Below are 27432 nucleotides of genomic sequence, written 5' to 3'. Positions count from 1 at the left end.
TGTTCATTCGTTCATTCTTTTTGACAGCCAGAGTGGACAGTGAGAGACAGAAAGAAAGGTCTTCCTTTTTCTGTTGGTTCACCCCACAATGGCTGCTGCTGCCTGCGTGCTTTGATGGCACACCGCACTGATCCAAAGCCAGGAGCCAGGTGCTTCTCCTGGTCTCCAATGCGGGTGCAGGGCCCAAGCACTTGGGCCATCCTCCACTGTACTCCCAGGCAACAGCAGAGAGCTGGACTAGAAGTGGAGCAATCGGGACAGAATCCGGCGCCCCAACCGGGACTAGAACCCAGTGTGCTGGCGCCACAGGTGGATGATTCACCTATTGAGCCGTGGCACTGGCCCAGGCTTAGGTTTTGGGAATTATGGGTAGGAGGTCTCAGAGAGAAGTCTGTGATTCCAAGCAAGCTTAAAGAGACACTGCTGCCATTCAACAATTTGTTCTGTAAGGATGTGGTTCTCCTGATCTTGTGCAGACAAAACAGATGAATATGAATATGGATAATATGAGCAGTAGACATCATCTTTAACTTGACTTTTTGTTAATTTTATTAATCAGATCAGCCCACTTATCTTCCCACTAAACATATAGATTTTCTGTCAACCAGTAAATTTGAATTTAGATGGAATCCTTTAGAAATGATAGACCATTTTTCAGCACGAGAATTTCTTTAACTTCACTCTTACGGAATTGAGTCTCAGTCTGTTGAGACTGATGTAAAAAATGTCATAGACTTGGTGGCTTATACAGAACAGAAATTTACTTCTCATACATCTGGAAGCTGGGAAGTCTAAGATTAAGGCTCCAGCACATTTGTTATCTGGTGTGGATCTTCCTGGTGTGCAGATGGCATCTTCTAGCTGTGTCTCCATGTGTCAGATGGGATGAAGGGGTTCTCTGGGGTCTCTTATAGAAGGCAGAAATCTCAATTATGGGGGCACCAAGCTCATGACCTAAAATTTTATCAAATAATCCATCTTCTAATATCATCTCCTTGGAGGTTATGATTTTGTTTCTTTCTATTTATTTTTTATTTTAAAGTCAAATCTACAGAGAAGGAAAGATCCATCTTCCCATCAGCTGGTTCACTCCCTAGATGGCTGTGTTGGGCAGCTCTGGGCCAGGCAGAAGCCAGGAGCTAAGAGTGTCTTCCCGGTCTCTTATGTGGGTAGCATGGGCCTAGCACTTGGTCCATTTTGGGTGCTTTCCTCAGGCCATTAGCAGGCAGATGGACTGGAAGTAGAGCAGCCAGGCCTTGAATAAGCACCAGTATGGGAAGTCTGCATTGCAGGAGGCAGCTTTACCTGCTCTGCCACAAGGCTGGCTCCAAGAAGTCCTAACTGAGCAAGTTTTTCTCCATTTTTCATATCAATATCATTGAGTACAATGAACTCAGGATGAAAACTGACATTTCACTATAAACCTATATGCTCTTCTTTTATTAATGTGTGTTTGGACATGAAACACGGGCACCTTCTCCCTCCATTTTATTTAAACAGATGGTTCTTCAGGAATTTTTGGAGTGTGTAACCTTGGCTTTTCATTCTTAACAGTTTCTGTAGCTGACATTCCTCTCTTTAAATCCACATTACCTCTGCTCCTCAAGAGATAGATAGAGGAAGAGAAAGTCTTAATCTAGAAAACAAATTCCTCATATTACATTTAGAAGGTAATGTTTATAAAGAAAAACACTTTTAATCCCCTAACCCTATCCTATTCATGGATAATCTGGTTTGATACAAGTCTATAAAAAATTTCTTTTTTCTCAAAAACATTTATGAAACTTTGTAAGAATAACCGTTTTAAACAATTGACAAAGAGAAACAATAGTACCAGCCATGTTACTGCTACAGACATAGGTGCTCAAGTGTCCAGAATCAAGGCTGTGGCCTCAGTGTCACCCTGCAGGGGGCCCACCAGCCAGCTCCCCAGGCACTGGCTTAATCTTTCATTTCTTCCTCTTATACTGTCCTTATTCTGGACTGAGCTCCCACATATTCTTGTGGATCTCTTTCACATTCTGAATACCAACTTCTCTCAAGGTTTCCTTCAGGTAGCCCACAGGCTGTTTTGTGATGTCCACCAGGTCCCTAAGGTTGGAATACTAGTACTTCTCAAAGGCTGAAAACAGCCTGGCTAAAACTTGCTGTTATCAGCTCGGGCTCGTTTTCCATCTTGTTTCTCCTTTCATAGTCAATGTTGTATTGATGACTAGCAACAGGTTTGTAATTGGTTGTTACAACTGTACCCAGTTGTTGGGATGGTCTTACTGCTTTGGGAGATTCTTCTGTTTGCCATCTCTTCAATCTCATGTAATTCTCACTGGCAGCATGTTGGCATTCAGCTCTTTATTCCAGCTCCTTCCTGAGACAGCCTCTCTAAGGAGCTCTCAGTAAATACCGTATACCATCCGGCAGTTTGCCAGACACACGGAAGATCTTGAGGAACACTGACTACAGCTGGTTTCACACCAGAATCGTGAATATTTGAGAGATCTTCATCCAAAGAAAAGGACACCACAGTCCTTCCTTGATTCTTGACAATCCGCAGTTTCTCAACTTCACCTCTTCCAGGAGTTTAGCTCATTGCTGTGGCAAATATTTAGAAACTTTGACCAGACACACTCCAGTGTACTGTTTGTACCAGTCACATGGAGTTCCCCGTACTTGGCCATGAGTCTTTTGGGGGTGGAAGTGAGTGAACTGGAGCAGCGGCCTCAGGACCTTGGGTACTGTGGAGCAATTATCCTGAGCAAAAGGCTAGCTGCAGTGGAAAGTGGACTGCAAGCAGGTGGTGCTGATCACCTGCCAAGATAATAGGAAACCTGGAACTGAGGAACACTGGAAGTGTCCATATTAAAATATGAATTGTGGGGGTGGGGGGGAGGACCGTAGTGTAGAAGAACCACTAGTTCTTAAAATCTGTGTGTATGAAATGCATGAAGTTTTTATTCCTTATATTAAAGTATATTGGTAAAAATAGACAAATAAATTCTGGAACATAATAGACAGAAATAAATCCAGACGAATATATTCAATAATTTTTGAAAAAGAGCAAAGGCAGCTCTAAGTAGAAAGTATAGCCATTTCAAAAGTGCTCCAGAAAAATCGAACACTCATAGGCCAAAAAAAATATATAAATAAAGAAAAGAAAAAAAATATGGATATTTTCCTTTTGTCCTTTCCCCCTTGCAAAGGTGATTTGTGGGCAGAGGCCTCAGAGCAGTGGGTGGGGTGGGGGTAGTTGTGAGAGATGAATAAACAGAGAACGGAGGGTTTTCGGGTAGTGAATTTATTCTGTACGATACCACAATTGTGCACATATCTCAATAACATTGGTCAAATTGATAGAATTAACAAGGCAGGAGTGAATGGTATGTAAAATATGAACTCCTGGTGATGTTGGTTCAATGTATGTAAGAAAGCTTACAAATGAGAGTTTTTAATTGTAGGAAAGTCTGAGTGTGCGTGTGGAGTGGACATACGTGGCCATTGTCAAATTTACTCTTTAGTTTTTCTGTGAAACTTAAGCTGTATTGCGGAAACAAATTCTAGAAATGGACAACAAAATTCTTATTCTAACTGACAGTTCTAGGGAAGCTGAGTTTATATTATTCTACTATTGTTGTGGTTTAACAGTGTTCATCTCCTGAATATTTGAACTGAGATCAGAATTCCGTACGATGGGATGTGAGAATTCACTGAACTGAAGGATGGAAAACTTGGATTCTAAGACAAGTTATTTATTCATTTATATATTTATTTATTTATTCATTCATTTTTTATTTGACAGGTAGAGTTATACACAGTGAGAGAGAGAGACAGAGAGAAAGGTCTTCCTTCCGTTGGTTCACTCGCCAAATGTCCACTACAGCCGTAGCTGTGCTGATCTGAAGCCAGGAGCCAGGTACTTCGTCCTGGTCTCCCATGCATGTGCAGGGCCCAAGCACTTGGACCATCCTCCACTGCACTCCCGGGCCACAGCAGAGAGCTGGACTGGAAGAGGAGCAACTGGGGTTAGAACCCGGTGCCCACTGGGGTGCCGGTGCCGCAGGTGGAGGATTAAACAAGTGAGCCATGGCGCCGGCCCCAACAAGTTCTTTTATTGCTGTATTGGTGACACTATATTTCACTGAGGTACCAATTGCTCATCGTTAAACATCAAAACAAATTTGGACTAGCTGATCTCAGAGATCCCTTTTATCTTAGGATTATATGACCGTGGGGCTAGTGTTTGGTGGAATACTTAATATGCCATTTGGGATTCCTGCATTTTCTAACAGGACCTGAGTTTGAGTCTCAGTGATGCTCTCCATTCCATGTTCCTGATAACGCACACCCTGACAGGCAGCAGGCAATGACTCATGTTCTTGGGGCCATGCTACATATGTGCTTGGCTTGCATTGAGTTTCTGGCACTCAGTTCTAGTCTGACCAAGCACCAGTCATTGTGGGGCTTAGAGGAGTGAAACTGCACATGGGAGGTCACTCTGTCTCATCTTTCTATCCCTGTCCATCTCTCTACTTTGCTTTCCTTAGTTTTTTTTTTTCCAATTAATTTATTTATTTGAAAGTAAGAGTTAACACTGAGAGAGAAAGAGAGGCAGAGAGAGAGAGGTCTTCCGTTTTCTGTTTTCCCTCCTCAGATGGCCGCAATGGCCAGAGATTTGTGATCCAAAGGCAGGAGCCATGAGCTTCTTCTGGGTCTCCCACACAGGTGCAGGAATACAAAGACTTGGACCATCTTCCACCACTTTCCCAGGCCATCACTGAGAGCAGGATTGGAACTGGAGCATATGGGACTCAAACCTGTTGCCTACATGGGTTGCTGGTACTGTAGGCATTGATTTACCCACTATGCCACAGTATAGGCCTCCCATCTCTCTACTTTTTGAGGAAGATTATCCAGGATTTTTATAAACACTATGTGTATATGAAAAGTTCAGGCAGGACGTCAGCTCATGTGAAAGGAGGAGATACAGAGCAGGGTCATTTATCTTCAAAGAGTAATGTGATTGCTGTAAAGAGAGTGACAGAGCTCATTGAACCCAAAACAAATTGGTGTGGTTCTGTTAAGAGTTTAGAACTATGTGAATTAGGCAGAAGATTTCTTCTCTTTGCCCTGGATGTAGCATTCACCAAGAAGTGGAATTGTTCATGTTCTGACCTTTTTTGGCCCTGATTTTAATCAATTGTTGTGGTAATCATTAAATAAATCATGTTTGTTTTTCAAGTGACTGATTAGAGTGAGTCACGCAACAGAGAATCACAGCACACTCTGAAAATGTTCCTGAACCCAAGTGAAAGGAAAGTCTTGCTTGAGGTAGAGAGCAAGACATGGGACACATGGGGTCAGTTCAGAAGCCTAACATCAGCAGTTTGTGTATCTTTGGCCTTGGAACTGAGTCCCCAAGGCCAAGTTTCCTCATCCCTCAAATTGAATGATTTTACCTTAGGCAAAGGGAACAGAATCCAAAGAATGTGTAGGGTGTGAACCTCTCTGTTAATTATCAGAATCTCTTGCAGGCACTGCGGCTCAACAGTCTAATCCTCCACCTAGTGGCGCTGGCACACCGGGTTCTAGTCCTGGTCGGGGTGCCAGATTCTGTCCTGGTTACCCCTCTTCCAGGCCAGCTCTCTGCTATGGCCCAGGAGTGCAGTGGAGGATGGCCCAAGTGCTTGGGCCCTGCACCCCATGGGAGACCAGGAGAAGCACCTGGCTCCTGCCTTCGGATCAGCGTGGTATGCCGGCTACGGCGGCCATTGGAGAGTGAACCAACGGCAAAAATAGGAAGACCTTTCTCTCTCTCTCTCTCTCTCTCTCTCTCACTGTTCACTCTGTATGTCAAAAAACAAAATTATCAGAATCTCTTTATTCTTGACCAATAAAACACTTTCTAAGTTGGTCTTGACAAGACTTAACTTTTAAAATACAGTTTAGAGTGCTTGCTTCCACAGCACATATACTAAAATTGTAATGATACAGAGAAGATTAGCATGGCCTCTGTGCAAGGATGACACGCAATTTCGTGAACTGTTCCATATTTTTTTCTGGAATCAACCCATATGCCCCTCAACAGTAGACTGGATAAAGAAATTATGGGACATGTGCTCTACAGAATACTATACAGCAGTAAAAAAAAAATGAAATCCAGTCATTTGCAACAAAATGGAGGAATCTGGAAAACATCATGCTGAATGAATTAAGCAAGTCCCAAAGGACAAATATCATATGTTCTCCCTGATCGGTGACAGCTAACCGAGCACCAAAAAGGAAACCTGCTGAAGTAAAATGGACACTAAGAGAAAGAGTGACTTGATAAGCCCTTGTCCTGACTGTTGATGTACAATTTAATACTTTATCCCTTTTAGTTTTTTTTTTTTGTTCTACTTAATACTATTGGTTGAACTCTGTAATTAACACACAATTATTCTTAGGTGTTTAAATTTAACTGAAAACAGTTTTTCATTTCAAAAGTTAATTTTTCATTGCTATGCTATAGAAAAAAAGTTGAATTCTTCATATTAAACTTGCACCCTGAAACATACTAGAATTATTAAATAGATTTGGGAGTTTTTTGTTATTTGCTTTTTTAACTTTGATTTTCTTGCTTTTAGCTTTTCTTTTTTAAATCTTTGAAATTTTCTACATAGTCAATCATATGGTGTGCAAACAAGGACAATTTTATTTATTACTTCCAAGTTGGTATATTTAATCTACTTTTCTTGTTGTTACATTAGATGGAATGTTTAGTAGGATGCCAAATAGGAGTGGTAAGAGGAGACATCCTGCCTTATTCATGACCTTAACCAGGAAGTTTCAAGTTTCTCACCATAAGTGATCACATTAGCTGTGTTAGTGTGTACTCTGTTAGCTACCACAGATCAGAAAGCAAATATAGTATTTATCTTTTTTGGACTGCTTTATTTCACTAAGTTTAATAATTTAGAGTTACATCCATTTTTGTTGACCACTGTGCAGTATTTCATAATTTGTGTGTGTGTGTGTGTATGATAATTTCTTTATACAGTCATCAGTTGATTGACTTCTGGGTTGATTCCATTTCTTAGATATTATGAATTGAGCTACAGTAAACTTGGGAGTACGGATGTCTCTTTCATATGTTGATTTCTTTTCATTTAGATAAATTCATTTTGACATAGCTTCAAGTCACACTCACGTATACATTTTCTATAAATAAAATACATATATATTTTATATTTATAATGCATTAATATATGTCATAGCATATTGTCATTTCTTTCAGTCATAAATTCTCAAGTGAACATTATTTATAGACACAGAATTTAGCATAATTTTCTTGTGTCATAATTAACTTTCATTCATGGATGAATATTGAAACCACCTGTTTTTCTTTTCTTTTTTTTCAATAACCAATACATGAGCACACCCTCCCAGTACAATGAAATTGCAATTTCCCGAGTGGGCACAGGAAACAAAGTGATACAACTTATGAGTGTCTTATTTTCATCTCTGTCATGGAGGCAAAGTTCACTCAGGAGAGAGGATTAAGTGCATCAATGCTTGACCCATCAGAGAAGCATATTAGCAAGAGTGGTATAAAGCCTGTGCTTCCCAGCTCACAGGATCCCAGGAAGAAGAGAATGGATCCAGTTGTGGCCCTGGTGTTGGGGCTCTGCTGTTTGCTTCTCCCTTCACTCTGGAAGCAGAATTCTGGGAGAGGGAAGCTCCCTCCTGGCCCCACTCCTTTCCCCATCATTGGAAATATTCTCCAGATAGATGTTAAGGACATCAGCAAATCCCCAACTAAGGCAAGTATTCATTATGCTCCTCCTGTGGCATGCAAAGGGTAAATAGATTGACTCTTTTGAAAATAAAATCTATTCCCAGATGCAGACTCTTATAACAAATGTTTATAAATCAAAATGCTCTCTGTAAGCTTTGATGCTTCTTCTAGCAATTTCAGGAGATGAGTGGAGAAATATAGGTCCCCGTAGATAGAATCAAAATAATTAAGTGACAAAAGTCGGGAGTACTGAGGATCTTCTTTGATTTTCAGCTTTTGCCCGCAGGTCACTGACAAGTGAAGAGCTTCTGATAGAAATTTCATTCAAGAAATCATCTATTGTATTATACACATGGTTTCTTTTTTCAGAATATCCATGGAAATTGAACATCTCTGCAGAATCAGTAAAAACTTGTATCAAGCTATGGGTTCTGGAGTAGTCTAGGTGAAAGAAAGAGAGAAGTAAACATTCAGTGGCCACCTGGTGGCATCAGAATTCTTTTAGATTCTGTGAAACCCTGCTGTGTGGCCCAGAATGATACAGGATGAAAGAAGCTGCTCCTCCCTGAGATGCTGCTTGAGATGTCTTGGCCCTGCCTCTGCTGATTCTCCTTCTCCTCTCCTTCTGATTCTCCTCCTCCTCCTCCTCTTCCTCCTCCTGCTTCTCCTTCTGCTACTGCTTCTGTGTCTGCTTATCATTCTCCTTCTTGCTCTTCCTCTTCCTTCTCCTCCTCTTCTCCTCCTTTTTCTTCTTCTTCTAGCTTTATTTTATTTAATCAAAAGCAGAGTGATACAGAGGGACAGACAGAATAAATAAGAGATCTCCTGGCCAGTCTTGTAGAATAACATTAAAGCCAGGAAATCTGACATGAGCATCCCATATGGAGCCAGTTCAATACCAGGTTGCTCTACTTTTCATCCAGCTTCCTGCTATGTACCTGGGAAAGCAGCAGAGGATGAGGCAATTCCTTGGGCCCCTGCACCCTTGAAGGCGATACACTTGAAGCTCCTGGTTCTGGCATCAGCCTGGCCCAGCCCTGGTCATTGTTCTCATTTGGGGAGTGAACCAGTAGATGGAGGATCTGTCCCTCTCGGTCTCTCCCCCTCTCTCTGTAACTCTGCCTTTTAATTAAACAAACATAAAAGAGATCCCATCTGCTGTTTGACTGCACAAAGGACTCCAATGATCAGCGCTGAGCTGGGCCAGTCAGGAGCCAGAAACTCTTCCTTGGTCTCCCATGAGGGTGACAGATTATTTTTTTCAAGACTATTTTATATATTTGAAAGGCAAAATAACAGAAATAGAGACACAGAGAGAAAGACAGCTTGCTCATTTCCTGTCTTATTAATACCAGAAGATTTCATACTGGGCTGAACATTAGATTCACTTGGGTTGGCTTTTAAAAATATATATCACTAGTGTCATCATGGGCCTACTGAGTCAGGATCCTTATGAGAAGAGCTTGCCATGTGATCCTGAAGTCAGCTAGGTATTGATTTCAAGCCACAGAGGTTGAATAAGCAGCAAATAGCTTCTAATTTTTGGTGAAAGGAAACTGGAAATAAATTTGGAATGCTAGACCCCAGTTACTTTTTCTATGAAACACTGCAAACTTGTTGAGTGTGTTGTTTGAGAATGAACTGGCAATTGCATACCAACTACCTGAGCTATTGTATGGAACATCATAGGTCATTCATGAGTGGCAGCCATAATAATCACTATTTAATATAAACAGAAATATTTGAATCCATGGCAGAATAAAGAGATAACATAGACAATGCTAATTTCTGTCTGAATCAGACACACTCTGTGGCTGATATGTGGTTTCTTTGGTGGTATTGGTTTCTCTTCCCAGGTCTCAGAACGCTATGGCCCCGTGTTCACTGTGTATCTGGGCATGAAGCCCACTGTGGTGCTGCATGGATACAAGGCAGTGAAGGAGGCCCTGGTTGATCTTGGAGAGGAGTTTGCTGGAAGAGGCAGTTTTCTTATAGGTGAAAAAGTTAATAAAGGACTAGGTAAGTGTGTGTGTGCATGTGTGTTAAATAGTGGTAATGAGATAGAGAGGTTAGAAAACAGAACTTGACAAGCAACTCAGACAGAACTTGGCCATCTGTGTGGCTGCCTCATGTCAGCTTCTTCCTACTTGCTGGGATCTCCCTCCCTCCAAGTTTCTGTTTCTCATTCTGGCAAGAAATGTTTTAAGCAATGCAAAGACATGGAAGGAGATGTGGCGCTTCTCACTCATGATCCTGCAGAATTTCGGGATGGGGAAGAGGAGCATTGAGGACCAAGTACAAGAGGAGGCCCGCTGCCTGGTGGAGGAGCTGAGAAAAACCAGCGGTGGGTGACCCTTACCCCACATCGCTGACCTCACACTGTTCCCCCAAATATGCTGGCCTGGGAAACCTTGCAGGGTGCGCAGAGCCTTTATCCTGAGGCCTGGTTGCTGCTCCCATGGTGGGAGGGGAGGTTTGAAACAGAGAAGTGGGGAGTTTGTGCGGATCTGTGCTGTGTTTCCAGCATGGTTCTGTGTCTTGTGCGGTGTAAAAGTTCATTTAATACTCTTCTGTCCCAAGTCAGTTTCTGTAATTTCCTATCAGAAATCATGAATATAAGTTTTGAGTGTATTTTCTGAAAGAACTGAAGAGCAATATTTTCCCCATAGCCTGAATGCTGTTATCTATTGTAGAACATTCCATGGTGGAGACTTGGCAAATGCATAGGTGGCAATGACCCATCAGCCTCTTATGGGGCAAGAAATGACCCTCGCTGGCGTTCACATCTGCATGCTCAGCTTCACTGACCTGTCTGAGGTTTACCCAGGCCCAGGCCTAGTGCTGGACACCAGTGGTGCTACGTGCAGTTTTGTCTCCCTAGGCAATTCCTAACAAGGTTTCTGTCACTTGCTATTCTCTGTCATCACCCTTTTTATAAAAATTGCTGTCCATTGTTGAGTCTATTTCCTCTATTGATTTATCTCTCTTAAGTAAATATACCCTGTATTACGTATATGCCTAGTTATGCAAAATAAACATTATTCCATAAGATGATTTTTAACAATATTTCAACTGTTAGAAATAGTAGTTTGATTGTGGCATTTCCACTGTACCATCTAAAATGAAAACCTTTCTTGTATTTTCATTTGTTTATCTGTAAAATGAGAGACTGGCTTAACTTACAGGTAACTTTTAAATTTTATATAACATCTTTCATAGTTTGGTATAGTTGTACAGAACAATATATTAGAATCCACCAAAGGACAGCTTTGCTTCAGTATGTTAAATGCGGAAAGCGGCCGGCACCGCTGCTCACTAGGCTAATCCTCCGCCTAGCGGCGCCGGCACACCGGGTTCTAGTCCCGGTCGGGGCGCCGGATTCTGTCCCAGTTGCCCCTCTTCCAGGCCAGCCCTCTGCTGTGGCCAGGGAGTGCAGTGGAGGATGGCCCAGGTGCTTGGGCCCTGCACCCCATGGGAGACCAGGAAAAGCACCTGGCTCCTGGCTCCTGCCATCGGATCAGCGCCATGCGCCGGCCTCAGCGCGCCAGCCGCGGTGGCCATTGGAGGGTGAACCAATGGCAAAAGGAAGACCTTTCTCTCTGTCTCTCTCTCTCACTGTCCACTCTGCCTGTCAAAAATTAAAAAAAAATACGGAAAGCAATTAGAGATATTGGCTGTTCACTTCTCAAGAAAGGAAATTCATTGTTTTCTTTTAACATTGATGCTCATGATAAAGAAGATTCCAAATATTTATTAGCTTCTTCAATCTGGGATGTATGTTTGAATTTAAAAAATGAAAAATTCTCACTTTACTCCTTCAGGCAGGCAAATGCATCCTAAACTTATTGTTTCTTACTTATTTTTCAAAGTTTTCTTTAAAGTGAAAGTCAAAGATTGAGATACACACACACACACACACACACACACGAACACACTGAGAGAGAGAGAGGGAGAGAGATCTCATCTACTAGTTCACTTCCCAGAATGCCACATGCCAGGCCTGTAATAGAGCCAGAAGTGCATACTCGACTAGGTCTCCCACTTGAGTGGCATGAACTCAGCTACTTGAGCCATTACCTGCTGCCTCCAGGAGTCTGAATTGTCAGGAAGTGGAGTTAGGAGTGGGGCCTGGTGTTGAACCCGGCACCCTATCTAGAATGCAGTTCATCTTAGATGGTATCATAAGCACTAGGCCAATGACTTGCTTCATTTTTTGTAATGAATTATTTTATTTATTTGAAAGACAGAGTTACACAGAGAGGTAGAGACACAGAGAGAGGTCTTCCATCTGCTGGTTCACTCTCCAGATGGCCAGGAGCCAGGAGCTTCTTCTGGGTCTCCCACGTGGATACAGGGGCACAGGACTTGGGCCATCTTCTACTGCTTTCCCAGGCCATAGCAGAGAGCTGAATAGGAAGTGGAGCAGATGGGACAAGAACAGATGAACATATGGGATGCTGGTGCTTCGGGCCAGGGTTTTAACCTGCTGCGCCACAATGCCGGCTCCAACTTGCTTCATTTTTTTCATTTTTGTCTTTTCTCATATTGCATGGATGCCTCCAGCTTTTAAAATGTTTTTTTTTTTAATTTGTGAATTTACCCACAATTTGTCTCTATAGTTCTTCAATACTGGTTCAGCACAGCATTTTCATTATTTGTGACTGTTATTTTATCTATTATAAGTTTTCTGGCCCACACTATTTTCTGCTCACTATTTCAGTGCTTTGTTGTCTACAGACATTGCACATATAAGTGATCTAGTCTGAAAATTTGAATTATTAAGTTTAATATGGTTTGAATTTTCCTTCCCAAATAGCAGATCTCTTGTTATAAAAATGTACACATAAAAACAGTGAATGTGAACTGAGTATTGGAAATAGCATTTTTTAGCGAGCTAGGTTGTAACGGTCAACTCAGGATTATAGTAAAGTGATATTTGATTTTATGTGTGCCATTTACTTACTGTCCCCGGAATTTGTAGACAAGATATTGCTTAAAATTTCTAACTTACCATAGACAAAAATAAAGTGCTTTATTTGTATATTTTAATGGTGTTTTAAAATTGTTTTCAATTCTTCAGCCTCACCCTGTGATCCCACCTTTATCCTGGGCTGTGCTCCCTCAATTTGATCTGCTCTGTTATTTTCCATAATCGTTTTGATTATAAAGATGAGGATTTTCTTAAACTGATGGAAAGATTAAATGAAAATATTAGGATTCTGAGCTCTCCATGGTTGCAGGTGAGAGTGAGATATTTTGTTCCTGAGAAACCATTTAAGTTCCTTTATCTGACAAGTGCAAAGTTCCACATGGACCAAGCTGTGAAGAGATTGTTCAGACAGCACGGGCCCCACAGAGCTGATGTCACTAAACACTGTGAAAGATGATAGAAACTTTTGTCCTAAACAGCACTCTGGCCTCAGAATCAGCCCTTAAGGCATTCGGATCTGGCCAAAAAGCCCATGAGAGTATTTCATGCATGGAAAGCCAAGACACTCTGGCAAAAAAAAAAAAAAAACAACCAAAAAAAACCTAAATGAAAGATCTCTGCGAGTGAGATCCCAGTGGAAAGAACAGGTCATCAAAGAAGGAGGTACCTTTCTCTGAAGGGAGGAGAGAACTTCCACTTTGACCATGGCCTTGCCTAAAAATTATCAGAGTCAGTGAACTCAGGGGGCTTCCATAGCCTTGGCAGCTCATGACAAGAGCCTAGGTTGATTATTGATGGCATAAACAAGAGTGTCAATTTGTAAAGTCAACAACAGGAGTCACTGTGCACTTACTCCTCATGTAGGATCTCTGTCCTTAGCGTGCTGTACATTGAGATTTAATGCTATAACTAGTACTCCAACAGTATTTTTCACTTTATGTTTCTGTGTGGGAGCAAACTGTTGAAATCTTTACTTAATGTATGCTAAACTGATCTTCTGTATATAAAGAGAATTGAAAATGAATCTTGATGTGAATGGAAGGGGAGAGGGAGTGGGAAAGGGGAGGGTTGCAGGTGGGAGGGATGTTATCGGGGGGAAGCCATTGTAATCCATATTCTGTACTTTGGAAATTTATGTTCATTAAATAAAAGTTTAAAAAAAGAGAAACTTTTATTCACACACAAGGAAACGATTGTCCAAATACTGGACTGCTCTTTATGCTCATTACCTTCTTGTCCTGTGATTTTTCCACTGAACACCAAGCCTTGGTTTTTTAAAGCCCACTTTGATGACTAGACAAAAAAAGTCTTTGTCAATCAGTGCACATCCAGGCTGTTTTATTCTTTTTTTTTCAACTTTTAATTAATGAATATGAATTTCCAAAGTACGACTTATGCATTACAATGGCTCCCCTCCATAGCGTCCCTCCCACCCACAACCCTCCCCTTTCCCACTCCCTCTCCCCTTCCATTCACATTCATTTTCAATTATATTAATATACAGAAGATCAGCTTAGTATACATTAAGTAAGGATTTCAACAGTTTGCTCCCACACAGAAACATAAAGTGAAAAATAATAGATGATTTTTTTAAATGATGATGAAATCAGATCAGACCTATTGTCATGTTTAATCCCAGTGAGAATCAAGTTGGGAATTGATAATTTTTTTTTTACAGAAGATAAGTTTAGTATGCATTAAGTAAAGATTTCAACCGTTTGCACCCTCATAGAAACACAAAGTGAAATACATTGTTTGAGTACTCGTTATAGCATTAAATCTCAATGTACAGCACATTAAGGACAGAGATCCTACATGAGGAGTAAGTGCACAGTGACTCCTGTTGTTGACTTTACCAATTGACACTCCTGTCTATGGCATCAGTAATCTCCCTATGCTCCAGTCATGAGTTTCCAAGGCTATGGAAGCCCTCTGAGTTCTCCGACTCTTATCTTATTTTTTTTTTTTTTTTTGGACAGGCAGAGTGGACAGTGAGAGAGAGAGACAGAGAGAAAGGTCTTCCTTTTGCCGTTGGTTCACCCTCCAGTGGCCGCCGCGGCCGGCGCGCTGCGGCCGGCGCACCGCGCTGATCCGATGGCAGGAGCCAGGAGCCAGGTGCTTTTTCCTGGTCTCCCATGGGGTGCAGGGCCCAAGCACCTGGGCCATCCTCCACTGCACTCCCTGGCCACAGCAGAGAGCTGGCCTGGAAGAGGGGCAACCGGGACAGAATCCGGCGCCCCAACCGGGACTAGAACCCGGTGTGCCGGCGCCGCTAGGCGGAGGATTAGCCTAGTGAGCCGCGGCGCCGGCCAACCGACTCTTATCTTATTTAGACAAGGCCATGGTCAAAGTGGAAGTTATTTCCTCCCTTCAGAGAAAGGTACCTCCTTCTTTGAAGACCTGTTCTTTCCACTGGGATCTCACTCACAGAGATCTTTTTGCCAGTGTCTTGGCTTTCCATGCCTGAAATACTCTCATGGGCTTTTCAGCCAAATCCAAATGTCTTTAGGGCTGATTCTGAGACCAGAGTGCTATTTAGGACATCTGCCATTCTATGAGTCTGATGAGTATCTCACTTCCCATGTTGGATCACTCTCCCCTTTATTTATTCTATTGGTTAGTGTTGGCAGGTACTAGACTTGTTTATGTGCTCCTTTGACTCTTAGTCCTTTCATTATGATCAATTGTGAACTGAAATTGATCACTTGGAATAGTGAGATGGCATTGGTACATGCCACCTTGATGGGATTGAATTGGAATACCCTGATATGTTTCTAACTCTACCATTTGGGGCAAGTCAGCTTGAGCATGTCCCAAATTGTACATATCTTCCCTCTCTTATTCCCACTCTTATGTTTAACAGGGATCGCATTTCAGTTAATTTTCAACACTTAAGAATAACTGTATGATAATTACAGAATTAAACCAGTCATATTAAGTAGAACAGACAAAAAAAATACTAAGAGGGATAATGTATTAAGTTGTTGATTAACAGTCAGGGTTATGCTGATCAAGTCACCGTTTCTCATAGTGTCCATTTCACTTCAGGAGGTTTCCTTTTTGGTGTTCAGTCAGTTGTCACCGATCAGGGAGAACATATGGTATTTGTCCCTTTGGGACTGGCTTACTTCACTCAGAATGATGTGTTCCAGATTCCTCCATTTTGTTGCAAATGACTGGATTTCATTGTTTCTTACTGCGGTATAGTATTCTAAAGAATACATATCCCATAATTTCTTTATCCAGTCTACCGTTGATGGGCATTTATGTTAGTTCCAGGTCTTGGCTATTGTGAATTGTGCTGCGATAAACATTATGGTGCAGACCGCTTTTTTGTTTGCCAATTTGAACTCCTTTGGGTAAATTCCAAAGTGTGGGATGGCTGGGTCGAACGGTAGGGTTATATTCAGGTTTCTGAGGAATCTCCAGACTGACTTCCATAGTGGCTTGACCAGTTTGCATTCCCACCAACAGTGGGTTAGTGTCCCTTTTTCCCCACATCCTCGCCAGCATCTGTTGTTGGTAGATTTCTGCATGTGAGCCATTCTAACCGGGGTGAGGTGAAACCTCATTGTGGTTTTCATTTGCATTTCCCTGATTGCAAATGATCTTGAGCATTTTTTCATGTGCCTGTTGGCCATTTGGATTTCCTCTTATGCAAAATGTCTATTGAGGTCCTTGGCCCATCTCTTAAGTGGGTTGTTGGTTTTGTTTTTGTGGAGTTTCTTGATCTCTTTGTAGATTCTGGTTATTAACCCTTTATCTGTTGCATAGTTTGCAAATATTTTTTCCCATTCTGTTGGTTGTCTCTTCACTCTTCTGACTGTTTCTTTTGCAGTACAGAAACTTCTCAATTTGATGCAATCCCAATAGTTGATTTTGGCTTTGACTGCCTGTGCCTCCCGGGTCTTTTCCAGAAATTCTTTGCCAGTGCCAATATCTTGCAGGGTTTCTCCAATGTTCTCTAATAACTTAATGGTGTCAGGTCATAGATTTAGGTCTTTAATCCATGTTGAGTTTATTTTTGTGTAAGGTGTAAGGTAGGGGTCTTGCTTCATGCTTCTGCACGTGGAAATCCAGTTTTCCCAGCACCATTTATTGAATAGACTGTCCTTGCTGCAGGAATTGGTTTTATATCCTTGGTGAAATATGAGTTGGCTGTAGATGTTTGGGTTGATTTCTGGTGTTTCAATTCTGTTCCATTGGTCTATCCATCTTTTTCTGTACCAGTACCATGCTGTTTTGATTACAACTGCCCTGTAGTATGTCCTGAAATCTGGTATTGTGATGCCTCCGGCTTTGTTTTTGTTGTACAAGATTGCTTTAGCTATTCGAGGTCTCTTGTGCCTCCATATGAATTTCAGCATCATTTTTTCTAGATCTGAAAAGAATGTCTTTGGTATCTTGATTGGGATTGCATTGAATCTATAAATTGCATTTGGGAGAATGGACATTTTGATAATAATGATTCTTCCAATCCATGAGCATGGAAGATTTTTCCATTTTTTGCTATCCTCTTCTATTTCTTTCTTTAAGCTTTTGTAATTTTCATCGTAGAGATCTTGAACGTCCTTGGTTAAGTTTATTCCAAGGTATTTGATTGTTTTTGTAGCTATTGTGAATGGGATTGATCTTAGAAGTTCTTCCTCAGCCATGGCATTGTCTGTGTATACAAACGCTGTTGATTTTTGTGCATTGATTTTATACCCTGCTACTTTGCCAAACTCCTCTATGAGTTCCAATAGTCTCTTAGTAGAGTTCTTTGGATCCTCTAAGTAAAGGATCATATCGTCTGCAAAGAGGGATAGTTTGACTTCTTCCTTCTCAATTTGTATTCCTTTGATTTCTTTTTCTTGTCTGATGGCTCTGGCTAAAACTTCCAAAACTATGTTAAATAGCAGTGGTGCGAGTGGTCATCCCTGCCTGGTGCCAGATTTCAGTGGAAATGCTTCCAACTTTTCCCCATTCAATAGGATGCTGGCTGTGGGTTTTTTATAAATTGCTTTGATTATATTGAGGAATGTTCCTTCTATACCCAATTTGCTTAGAGTTTTCATCATGATAGGGTGTTGAATTTTATCAAATGCTTTCTCGGCATCTATTGAGATAATCATATGGTTTTTCATTTGCAGTCTGTTTATGTGGTGAATCACATTGATTTGCGAATGTTGAACCATCCCTGCATACCAGGGATGAATCCCACTTGGTCTGGGTGGATGGTTTTCCTGATGTGTTGTTGTACTCTATTGGCCAGAATTTTATTGAGGATTTTTGCGTCTATGTTCATCAGGGATATTGGTCTGTAATTTTCTTTCAGTGCTGCATCTTTCTCTGGCTTAGGGATTAAGGTGATGCTGGCTTCATAGAAAGAATTTGGGAGGACTCCCTCTTATTCGATTGTTCTGAATAGTTTGAGAAGAATTGGAGTTAGTTCTTCTTTAAATGTCTGGTAGAATTCAGCAGTGAATCCATCTGGTCCTGGGCTTTTCTTTGTTGGGAGGGCCTTTATTACTGTTTCAATTTCTGTGTCAGTTATGGCTCTATTTAGGTTTTCTATGTCTTCATGGTTCAATTTTGGTAGATTGTATGTGTCCAGGAATCTATCCATTTCTGATAGGTTTCCCTGTTTGCTGGCATACAGGTCCTTGTAGTAATTTCTGATGATTCTTTTTATTTCTGTGGTGTCTGTTGTTACGTTTCCTTTTTCATCTCTGATTTTATTGATTTGGGTCTTTTCTCTTCTTTTTTAAGTTAGTTGGGCCAATGGGGTGTCAATTTTGTTTATTTTTTCAAAAAACCAGCTTCTCGCTTGGCTGATTTTTTGTAGTGTTTTTTTGGATTCAATCCTGTTGATTTTTTCTCTGGTTTTAATTATTTCTCTTCTCCTACTAGATTTGGGTTTGGTTTGCTGCAGTTTTTCTAGGTCCTTGAGATGCGCTGAAAGCTCATTTATTTGGTACCTTTCCAATGTCTTGATATAGGCACCTATTGCTATAAATTTGCCTCTCAATACTGCTTTTGCTGTATCCCATAAGATTTGATATGTAGTGTTGTTGTCTTCATTTACTTCCAGAAAGTTTTTGATTTCTCTTTTGATTTCTTGAATGACCCAGTGTTCATTCAGGAGCATGTTGCTCAGTCTCCATGTGTTTGCACACTTTCTGGGGTTTCCTGAGTTGCCAATTTCCAGCTTCATTCTGCTGTGGTCTGAGAAGCTGCATGGTATGATTCTAATTCTTTTAAATTTGCTGAGACTTGCTTTATGGCCTAGTATGTGATCAATCCTAGAGAAGGTTCCATGCACTGCTGAGAAGAATGTGAAGTCTGTAGATGTAGGATTGAAAGTTTTATAGATATCTGTTAGATCCATTTGGGCAATAGTGTCCATTAAATCTGCTGTTTCCTTGTTGATCTTCTGTCCGATGATCTGTCTATTTCTGAGAGTGGAGTATTGAAGTCCCCCAGTACGATTGTATTGGAATCTAAATCTCCCTTTAAGTCCCTTAACATATCTTTTAAATAGACCGGTGCCCTGTAATTAGGTGCATATACATTTATAATAGTTACATCTTCCTGATGAATTGAACCCTTAATCATTATATAGTGTCCCTCTTTGTCTCGCTTAACAGTTTTTGTATTAAAGTTTATTTTATCTGATATTAATATGGCTACACCTGCTTTTTTTTGGTTTCTGTTGGCATGGAATATCTTTTTCCAACCTTTCACTTTCAGTCTGCATGCCTCTTTGTTAGAGAGATGTGTTTCTTGTAGGCAACAAATAGTTAGGTTGTGTTCTTTGAGCCAGTCAGCCAAACGGTGTCTTTTCACTGAAGAATTCAGACCATTAATGTTCAATGTGACTATTGATAGGTAGTGACTTTGCCCTGCCATTTTCCCGGAAATATTTTCTAGTATATGCTTTGAGCTTCCCATGCTCTTTTACTGGTAGGTGTTCTTCCTTTCCCTTCTTTCATATTGATGGCCGTGTTTCTGTGTTTCTGAGTGTAGCACATCTTTACATATCTTTTGCAGGGCTGGACGAGTGGCAACAAAGTCTTTCAATTTCTGTTTGCTATGAAAGGTCTTTATTTCTCCTTCATTCACAAATGAGAGCTTGGCAGGATATAATATTCTGGGCTGGCAATTTTTCTCTCTTAGCACCTGTGCTATGTCTCGCCATTCCCTCCTAGCCTGTAGTGTTTCTGATGAGAAGTCTGCTGTGAGTCTGATTGGAGATCCTCTGAGAGTAATCTGACATTTCTCTCTTGCACATTTTAGGATCTTTTCTTTATGTTTCACTGTGGTAAGTTTAATTACCACGTGTCGTGGTGAGGATCTCTTTTGGTCATGTTTATTGGGGGATCTATGAGCTTCCTGTACTGGGATGTCTTTGTCCTTCTCCAAACCTGGAAAGTTCTCTGCTAGTATCTCACTAAAAAGGCCTTCTAATCCTTTCTCTCTCTCCATGCCTTCAGGAACTCCTAGAACTCGAATGCTGGTTTTTTTTTATAGTATCCTGTAGATTCCCAAAAATATTTTTTAGATTTCTAATTTCTTCTTCTTTTCTTTGGTTTGACTGTATGTTTTCCTGTGCTCTATCTTCTAAGTCTGATATTCTCTCTTCTGCTTCACCCATTCTGTTTTTAAGGCTTTCTAATGTGTTTGTCATTTGATCTATTGAGCTCTTCATTTCATTTTGATTTCTCTTCACTATCACACTTTCCCGTTCTACTAGTTTCTGCGTTTCATTTTGATTCTTCCTTAAAATTTCATTTTCACGAGAGAGATTTTCAATCCTGTCCAATAAGGATTTCTGTAGTTCAAGGATTTGCTTTTGAAAACTTCTAAATGTTCTTATCATAAATTTTTTGAAATCCGTATCTTGCATTTCTTCTATCTCATCATCTTCATAATCTTGGTTTGGGGTGTTTTGTTTATTTGGAGGCATCATAGTGTCATCATTGACCTTGTTCCCTCGATTTCTGTGTTTGTTGCTTGGCATAGTTAATTCTTCTTTCGTCACTGTGCGTTTTTTTTTTTAATTTTTTTTTATTTTATACTATGTCCATGTTAAGTGGACTGCCTGCTGTTGGAGGAGCCTTGGAGGCTTGAGATGGGTGTGGCCTGAGAGCTCTGCTTGGTTCTTCCTGGTTAAGGGTGTGCAAAGGTGACACCCTCAGGTTATGCGTGGTAAATCTCTCTCTTTTTATTTATTTATTTATTTATTTATTTTATTTTATTTATTTATTCAGGGGGTAACACCGCATGGCAAGGCTGTGCAGAATTGATGGTATTTAGCTTCCAGTCTCTGGCTTCTACCCAGAGTCTGTTTAGCCTCCTCTGGACTCCCACTGGGTTGCCTAGGCTACTGAATTGTAGTGACTCAGTTCCTTAGCTCTCTGCTGTTGATATGTAAATCCAGAGAGGGGGCCTGCTCTTTGTCTCTTGTGAATTCTTCAAGCCTTGCAGCCTTGCAACCTTTGCAAGGTTAGGGGAGAGAGAAACCCCCAAGCTTTTTTTTTTCCTTCTTTCCGGTAGTGAGTTTGCTGCACTTTCCGGCCCCCCTCTAGATTCTGACCCCCGTTTCCCCGCCAATGTCTTGGGTTATTGAGCTCACCTCCCCTTCCAGTGCCGATGTGTGGACTCGGAGCCCTGGACGTCACAACTCTCCCCGCTGTTGTCTGTGTTTTTTCATGCACTCCCCTTCCCTCACCGGCGCACAGACCCTGCGGCTTCCGCAGCACCCGCGGCGCGGCTTCCGCGCAGTGGGCGACCTTGTTCTCCCAGTAGGTCATCCGAGTCACAGCCGCTCAATCCAGAAGAGTTTCCTCTGCAATATTTTCCTGGTTCTTTTTTCTGAGGTTACCGTAAGTCCCCTTTTATTAAACTAAATTTTCCCGGACTATCGGTGCGTGCCCTTACTATTCTGCCATCTTGGCTCCGCCCTCAAGATCTTATTCTTAAAATATTCATTTATTGGAAAGGCAGGAACACAGAGACAGGGAGAAATGAAACAGAGATCTTCCATCTGCTGGTTCACTTTCTGAATGTCCCTAACAACCTGGGCTAGGCCAGGCAGCTGCCAGGAGCTGGACCTAAATACTTGATCTAAGTACTTGAGCCATCACAGACCCAGTAGCAGGAAGTAGCATAGATGGGACTTGAGGGAGTGTCGCTCCCCGTCTTCGTGGAGGAACAACACTAAGCCCTGCCTAGGCTCATATCCGAGTCACGGCACCATTATGTTGCTCCCCGTCTTCGTGGAGGAACGACACAGGACCCTGTGTTGTTCTTTCGTCTGCTCGGCCCTCCCCGGGTTTGCTGCTGGTTCTTCCCGGGTTGGCTGCCATCCCTTCCACCTCCGTGGAAGGGCGGTTCCCCCTGGCCACTTTCCCCACTTCCGCAGGGGAGCGGCACACTGCTGGCCGGCTCTCTCGGGGGCTGCACAGGTGTTCCTTCAGATAGATGTTCCCCTTAGATGTTCCTCGTGCATGTTGTCTCTCTCCTCCTTTATAGTCCTCTTCCACCAATCCCAACTCTGCTACCCACACGCCGAGTATGCTGCTCTCCTCCAATCAGGAGCAGGTCCTACAGTTTATTGGTTGAACTGGAGGCAGCTGTATAGAAGCTGTTTTTACTCCTCTCCCAGCACCATATTGTGGGAGAGCAGATGCATAGAATAAGTCTTAATTCCAGTAACTTAGTCTAGTCCGAGTTGCTCTCAGTTGCTCCCCACAGATCCCCCTTTCTTTTTATTTTTGGCGTGTCTTTGGCGCCCCGCGGTATACACTCTGCTCTGCTTACTAGAGTTGCCCATAGGTGCTTACAAGCCCTACCAATCAGGCAAACCGAATCCGGGTCTTCTCTTCGCCGTGTTGTGAGGAGGTTTTTAGGCGCTGATGCGTGCCTGTGTTCGGTGCCCTGCAGCGCATGCTCTGCTCTGCTAGAACTGCCTGCAGGTGCTTACAAGCCCTAGCAATCAGGCAAACTGAATCCAAGCCTTCTCGTTGCCGTATTGTGGGGAGACTTATTGGTGTTGATTCGTGCCTGTCTTCGGTGACCTGCGGTGCATAAGCTGCTAGCCGCCCGCAGGTGCTCACCACCTCCCTAATCAGGCAGACCGAATCCAAGCTCTCTCATTGCCATGTTGAGGGGAGGCCTTATTTTTCTCTATTTCTCTATCTCCGGGCATTCCTATCTCTCCCATTTTACTTCTATCTACCAGCATTTCTATTTCTCTCATTTTACTTCTAAACTTCTGTTTCTCTTATCCCTGCGGCTTCCCGGCGCCCGCCCCGAGGCTGTTTCTCGGCGCCTCGCTGCCCCGCGTCAGCTTCTCGGCTTTGCACCGCTTCAGCCCGCGCTTCTCTCATCTGCGCGGCTTCCCGGCGCCCGCCCTGCGGCAGGCTCCCGGCTCTGCGCAGCTCGGCTTCGCGCGCACACTCCGCGGTCTCCTCGCCCTTCGCGCCCGCACCATGGCCTTCGCACCAGCCCCACGTTCCCTATCTATTCACGCCCCGTGCTCTCTCTCCTCGCAGCTGCTTCCGCGAATCACACAGCGTAGCTCACGTTTCCCTTACCGGCATTCAGTCCAAGTTCCCCGGACTAACCTGGCGAATTCCAACCTGGCGGCCCACGTCTCTGCCTCTGGTTCCAGATTTTCGCCTTTTGCTCCCCGGGCTGACTTGAAGAATTCCAACATAGCTTACGTTTCCACCTCGGCCTGCACTCGCGGCTTCATCCTCCCTAACATTGTTCTCTACCCAGTATGTTTCCCTAAGTTTTCTTCCAACAATATTCCTCCCTCATTTCTCCTGGCCTCTCCCCACAGTCCGTATCCAAGTCTAAGTTTCTTATAGATTTCACTTTCACTTTCAACCTGCAGTCCGTATCTGAGTCTAAGTTTCTTCTTGCTTTCACTTTAAATCCTAACTTCTTTCCCACAGTCCGTATCCGAGTCTATGCCTAGGCTTTCAATAGCTTCTTTCGGCACCTTTTCTGTCCGGCTTTTCCCTAGGCTCTTTGCTAGTCTCTCTCTCCGGTATTTTCTACTTCTTCCTGTTTCTTCCCTCCTAAGTTTCCTATCTGAGTCATGGCACCATTATGTCGCTCCCCGTCTTCGTGGAGGAACGACACTAAGCCCTGCCTAGGCTCATATCCGAGTCACGGCACCATTATGTCGCTCCCCGTCTTCATGGAGGAATGACACAGGACCCTGCATTGTTCTTTCGTCTGCTCGGCCCTCCCCGGGTTTGCTGCTGGTTCTTCCCGGGTTGGCTGCCATCCCTTCCACCTCCGTGGAAGGGCGGTTCCCCCTGGCCACTTTCCCCACTTCCGCAGGGGAGCGGCACACTGCTGGCCGGCTCTCTCGGGGGCTGCACAGGTGTTCCTTCAGATAGATGTTCCCCTTAGATGTTCCTCGTGCATGTTGTCTCTCTCCTCCTTTATAGTCCTCTTCCACCAATCCCAACTAAGCTACCCACACGCCGAGTATGCTGCTCTCCTCCAATCAGGAGCAGGTCCTACAGTTTATTGGTTGAACTGGAGGCAGCTGTATAGAAGCTGTTTTTACTCCTCTCCCAGCGCCATACTGTGGGAGAGCAGATGCATAAAATAAGTCTTAATTCCAGTAACTTAGTCTAGTCTGAGTTGCTCCCAGTTGCTCCCCACAAGTGAGCACACAATATACAACGCTGTCATTCCAGCTTTACCTGCTGGACGACAATACTCTGATTGCCTTTTATATTTCAAGTTTATAACAATGATTTATGCAAAAAATAAGATTCATACATATTTTTATATGTAAAAAATAAGAATCATTTTTTAAAATTTTTACTTAGTAAATATAATTTCCAAAGTACAGTTTATGGATTACAATGGCATTTCCCCCTCACAACCTCCCCCCGTCCTGCACCCCTCCCATCTCCCGCTCCCTCTCCCATTCCATTCACATCAAGATTCATTTTCTATTATCTTTATATACAGAAGATTGATTTAGTATGTATTAAGTAAAGATTTCATTAGTTTGCACCCACACAGAACATAAAGTGTAAAATACTGTTTGAGTACTAGTTATAGCATTAATTCACATTGGACAACACATTAAGGACAGAGATCCCACATGAGGAGTAAGTACACAGTGACTCCTGTTGTTGACTTAACATTTTTACATTCTTGTTTATGGCGTCAGAAAACTCCCTAGGCTCTAGTCATGAGCTGCCAAGGCTATGGAAGCCTCTTGAGTTCTCTGACTTTGGTCTTATTTAGACAAGGTCATAGTCAAAAGTGGAAGTTCTCTCCTCCCTTCAGAGAAGGCTATGTCCTTCTTTGATGGCCATTTCTTTCTACTGGGATCTCACTAGCAGAGATCTTTCATTTAGGTCCTCTTCTCTTTTTTTTTTCTTTTGCCAGAGTGTCTTGGCTTTCCATGCCTAAAATACTCTCATGGGCTCTTCAGCCAGATCCGAATGCCTTAAGGGCTGATTCTGAGGCCAGAGTGCTGTTTAGGACATCTGCCATTCTATGAGTCTTCTGTGTATCCTGCTTCCCATGTTGGATCATTCTCTCCATTTTTGATTCTATCAGTTAGTATTAGCAGACACTAGTCTTGTTTGTGTGATCCTTTTGACTCTTAGACCTATCAGTGTGATCAACTGTGAACTGAGATTGATCACTTGGACAAGTGAGATAGCATTGGTACATGCCACTTTGATGGGATTGTATTGGAATCCCCTGGCACATTTCTAACTCCACCACTTGGGGCAAGTCAGCTTGAGCATATCCCAAATTGTATATCTCCTCCCTCTCTTATTCCCACTCTTATATTTAACAGGGATCACTTTTCAGTTAAACTTAAACACCTAAGAATAATTGTGTGTTAATTCCAGAGTTCAACTAATAGTATTAATTAGAACAAAAAAAAAAAACACTAAAAGGGATAAAGTGTTAAATTGTACATCAACAGGACAAGGGCTGATCAAGCCACTGTTTCTCATAGTGTCCCTTTCACTTCAACAGGTCTCCTTTTTTGTGGTTGGTTAGTTGTCATTACCTTTATAAAAATTATGTGTGAGTCTAGCAAATGACTTTAATATTTGATATTCTGGACAGATTTCTCTGCCTCAAAAATTTCTATAAGCATATAGAACTACCACATATTTAAATAAAATTTTTCCCTGAGATGGGCACAAAATTTTATTCATAATTACAACCGAATTCCCAACAGGGCTTTGTGTGTGTGTGTGTATATACATATATATATATACACATTTGTTATTTATTATATATAATTTATTATATGTAATTCATCAAATTATTGTCTTGTTATTTAGGTCTGCAATAATTTCCCTGCACTTATGGACTATTTGCCAGGAATTCATAAGACTTTCAAAAAGAATTTTGATTATACAAAAAATTTCATTTTGGAGAAAGTGAAAGAACACCAAAAATTCCTGGATATTAACAATCCTTGGGATTTTATTGATTGTTTCTTGATCAAAATGGAGCAGGTAAATTGTTCACAACAATTCATCTTTGATTTATTTTGTATTTTGATGTTTACCCATAATTCTGTAGAAACAATGGATGTTAAAATGGTCAGGCTATTTTGACAAGCACTTTAAAAATATGTGTTGTAGGAGTGAACTTTTAGTATCCTGAAAAATATTAAGAGATTTCACATAAAGTTTATGGAAATGAAGAATTAAAAGAGAAGTTTACTTTAGTGTATAAAAGGAAGCTTAGCTTTTTAAAAAATAATGTACATTTCAAAAAATGTTTTTAAAGACACAGAATATAAAATTAAATTTTTAAATGATTAGAATATTCTGAACTTGTTCTTTAGATGAAAATAATCTACCCAAGGAGAAATATAATGCACATCTCGGGTGAACTGAAAGCTGTTACATCAACTAAAAATCACCGACTATCATGCGATAATGTGAAGAAGACATCATCACTGAACAAGTGTAAGAGAGAGGGGCACATAGCTTAGCCTGGGAGGGTTTTGCACATATCCTGCACATTGAAGGAGGTCTTTAGAAGTTTGCAGTGCAGGACAGGTGAGGGAATTTCAGGTGGAGTGAATGGTGTTTGTGGAGGTGTCCAGTGTACAGTGGGAAAGAGTAGGTGGAAGGAAGACAAAGACTTAGCTCACTGTAACACAGTAAGTTGTGCAGAGGTGGAGAGAGAGGTTGGTGTCTAGGAGGCAACCTGCAGGTGTGGATCATGTTGTCACTGCACTGTTTGTTGACAAGCCTACTTGTTCCCTATTGTATTACCTTGGCACCCTGGCCAAAGGTCAGTTGTACATAAATCTAAGTTTGTTTGTGGGCTGTCAGCTCTACTACATTGACCTATGGGTCTGTCATTATGTTAGCAGTACTTGAAGTTTTAATTACTGTAGTTTTCATGTGGAGGAGTGTGAGACCTTTAATGTGGTTGTTCTTCTTCAAAAACAATGTGGGTATCTTAGTCCTTTGAATGTCAATATAAATTTTAAGATAAGCTTGTACATCTCCACAAAGATGCCAGTGAATATTTGGAGGGGTTGCATTAAAACCGTAGATCTTTTTTGTTGTTTCCTATAAAAATTAAAAGGCAATTCATGTAACATAAAATGAGGCATTTGCAAGTTTACACTAGTGTTATTTAATGTATTCCCTATTCTGTACAAACACCAGTTCTCTCTACTTTCAAAACCTTTACATCACTCCACAGTAACCTATCCTATCCA

General features: G+C 41.8%; 1 protein-coding gene, 1 non-coding gene and 1 pseudogene across 2 annotated transcripts in view; 2 read left to right on the top strand and 1 right to left on the bottom strand.

The window, feature by feature from the left end:
* Positions 1 to 1880: 1880 nt before the first annotated feature.
* On the bottom strand, positions 1881 to 2675 carry LOC100347267 (general transcription factor IIF subunit 2 pseudogene; annotated as a pseudogene).
* A 3266-nt stretch (positions 2676 to 5941) lies between these two features.
* On the top strand, positions 5942 to 6048 carry LOC127484313 (U6 spliceosomal RNA). The gene has a single exon (XR_007911182.1). It is a non-coding gene; the product is annotated as a U6 spliceosomal RNA (small nuclear RNA).
* Positions 6049 to 7492: 1444 nt separating this feature from the next.
* Positions 7493 to 27432, top strand: part of LOC100349948 (cytochrome P450 2C5) — a 65142-nt gene continuing 45202 nt past the window's right edge. The window contains 6 exon segments of the mRNA XM_089314709.1: positions 7493 to 7793; positions 9625 to 9791; positions 9964 to 10112; positions 12849 to 12887; positions 12890 to 13008; positions 26030 to 26206. Of these exon segments, the coding sequence (XP_089170835.1) occupies positions 7500 to 7793; positions 9625 to 9791; positions 9964 to 10112; positions 12849 to 12887; positions 12890 to 13008; positions 26030 to 26206 (945 nt within the window). The 5' untranslated portion in view covers positions 7493 to 7499.

This window comes from Oryctolagus cuniculus, chromosome 15, assembly GCF_051225735.1.
Source record: "Oryctolagus cuniculus isolate XC-2025 breed Fujian yellow rabbit chromosome 15, ASM5122573v1, whole genome shotgun sequence".
In the NCBI taxonomy this organism is placed as follows: domain Eukaryota; kingdom Metazoa; phylum Chordata; class Mammalia; order Lagomorpha; family Leporidae; genus Oryctolagus; species Oryctolagus cuniculus.
This window is presented reverse-complemented; position numbering and strand designations above follow the sequence as displayed.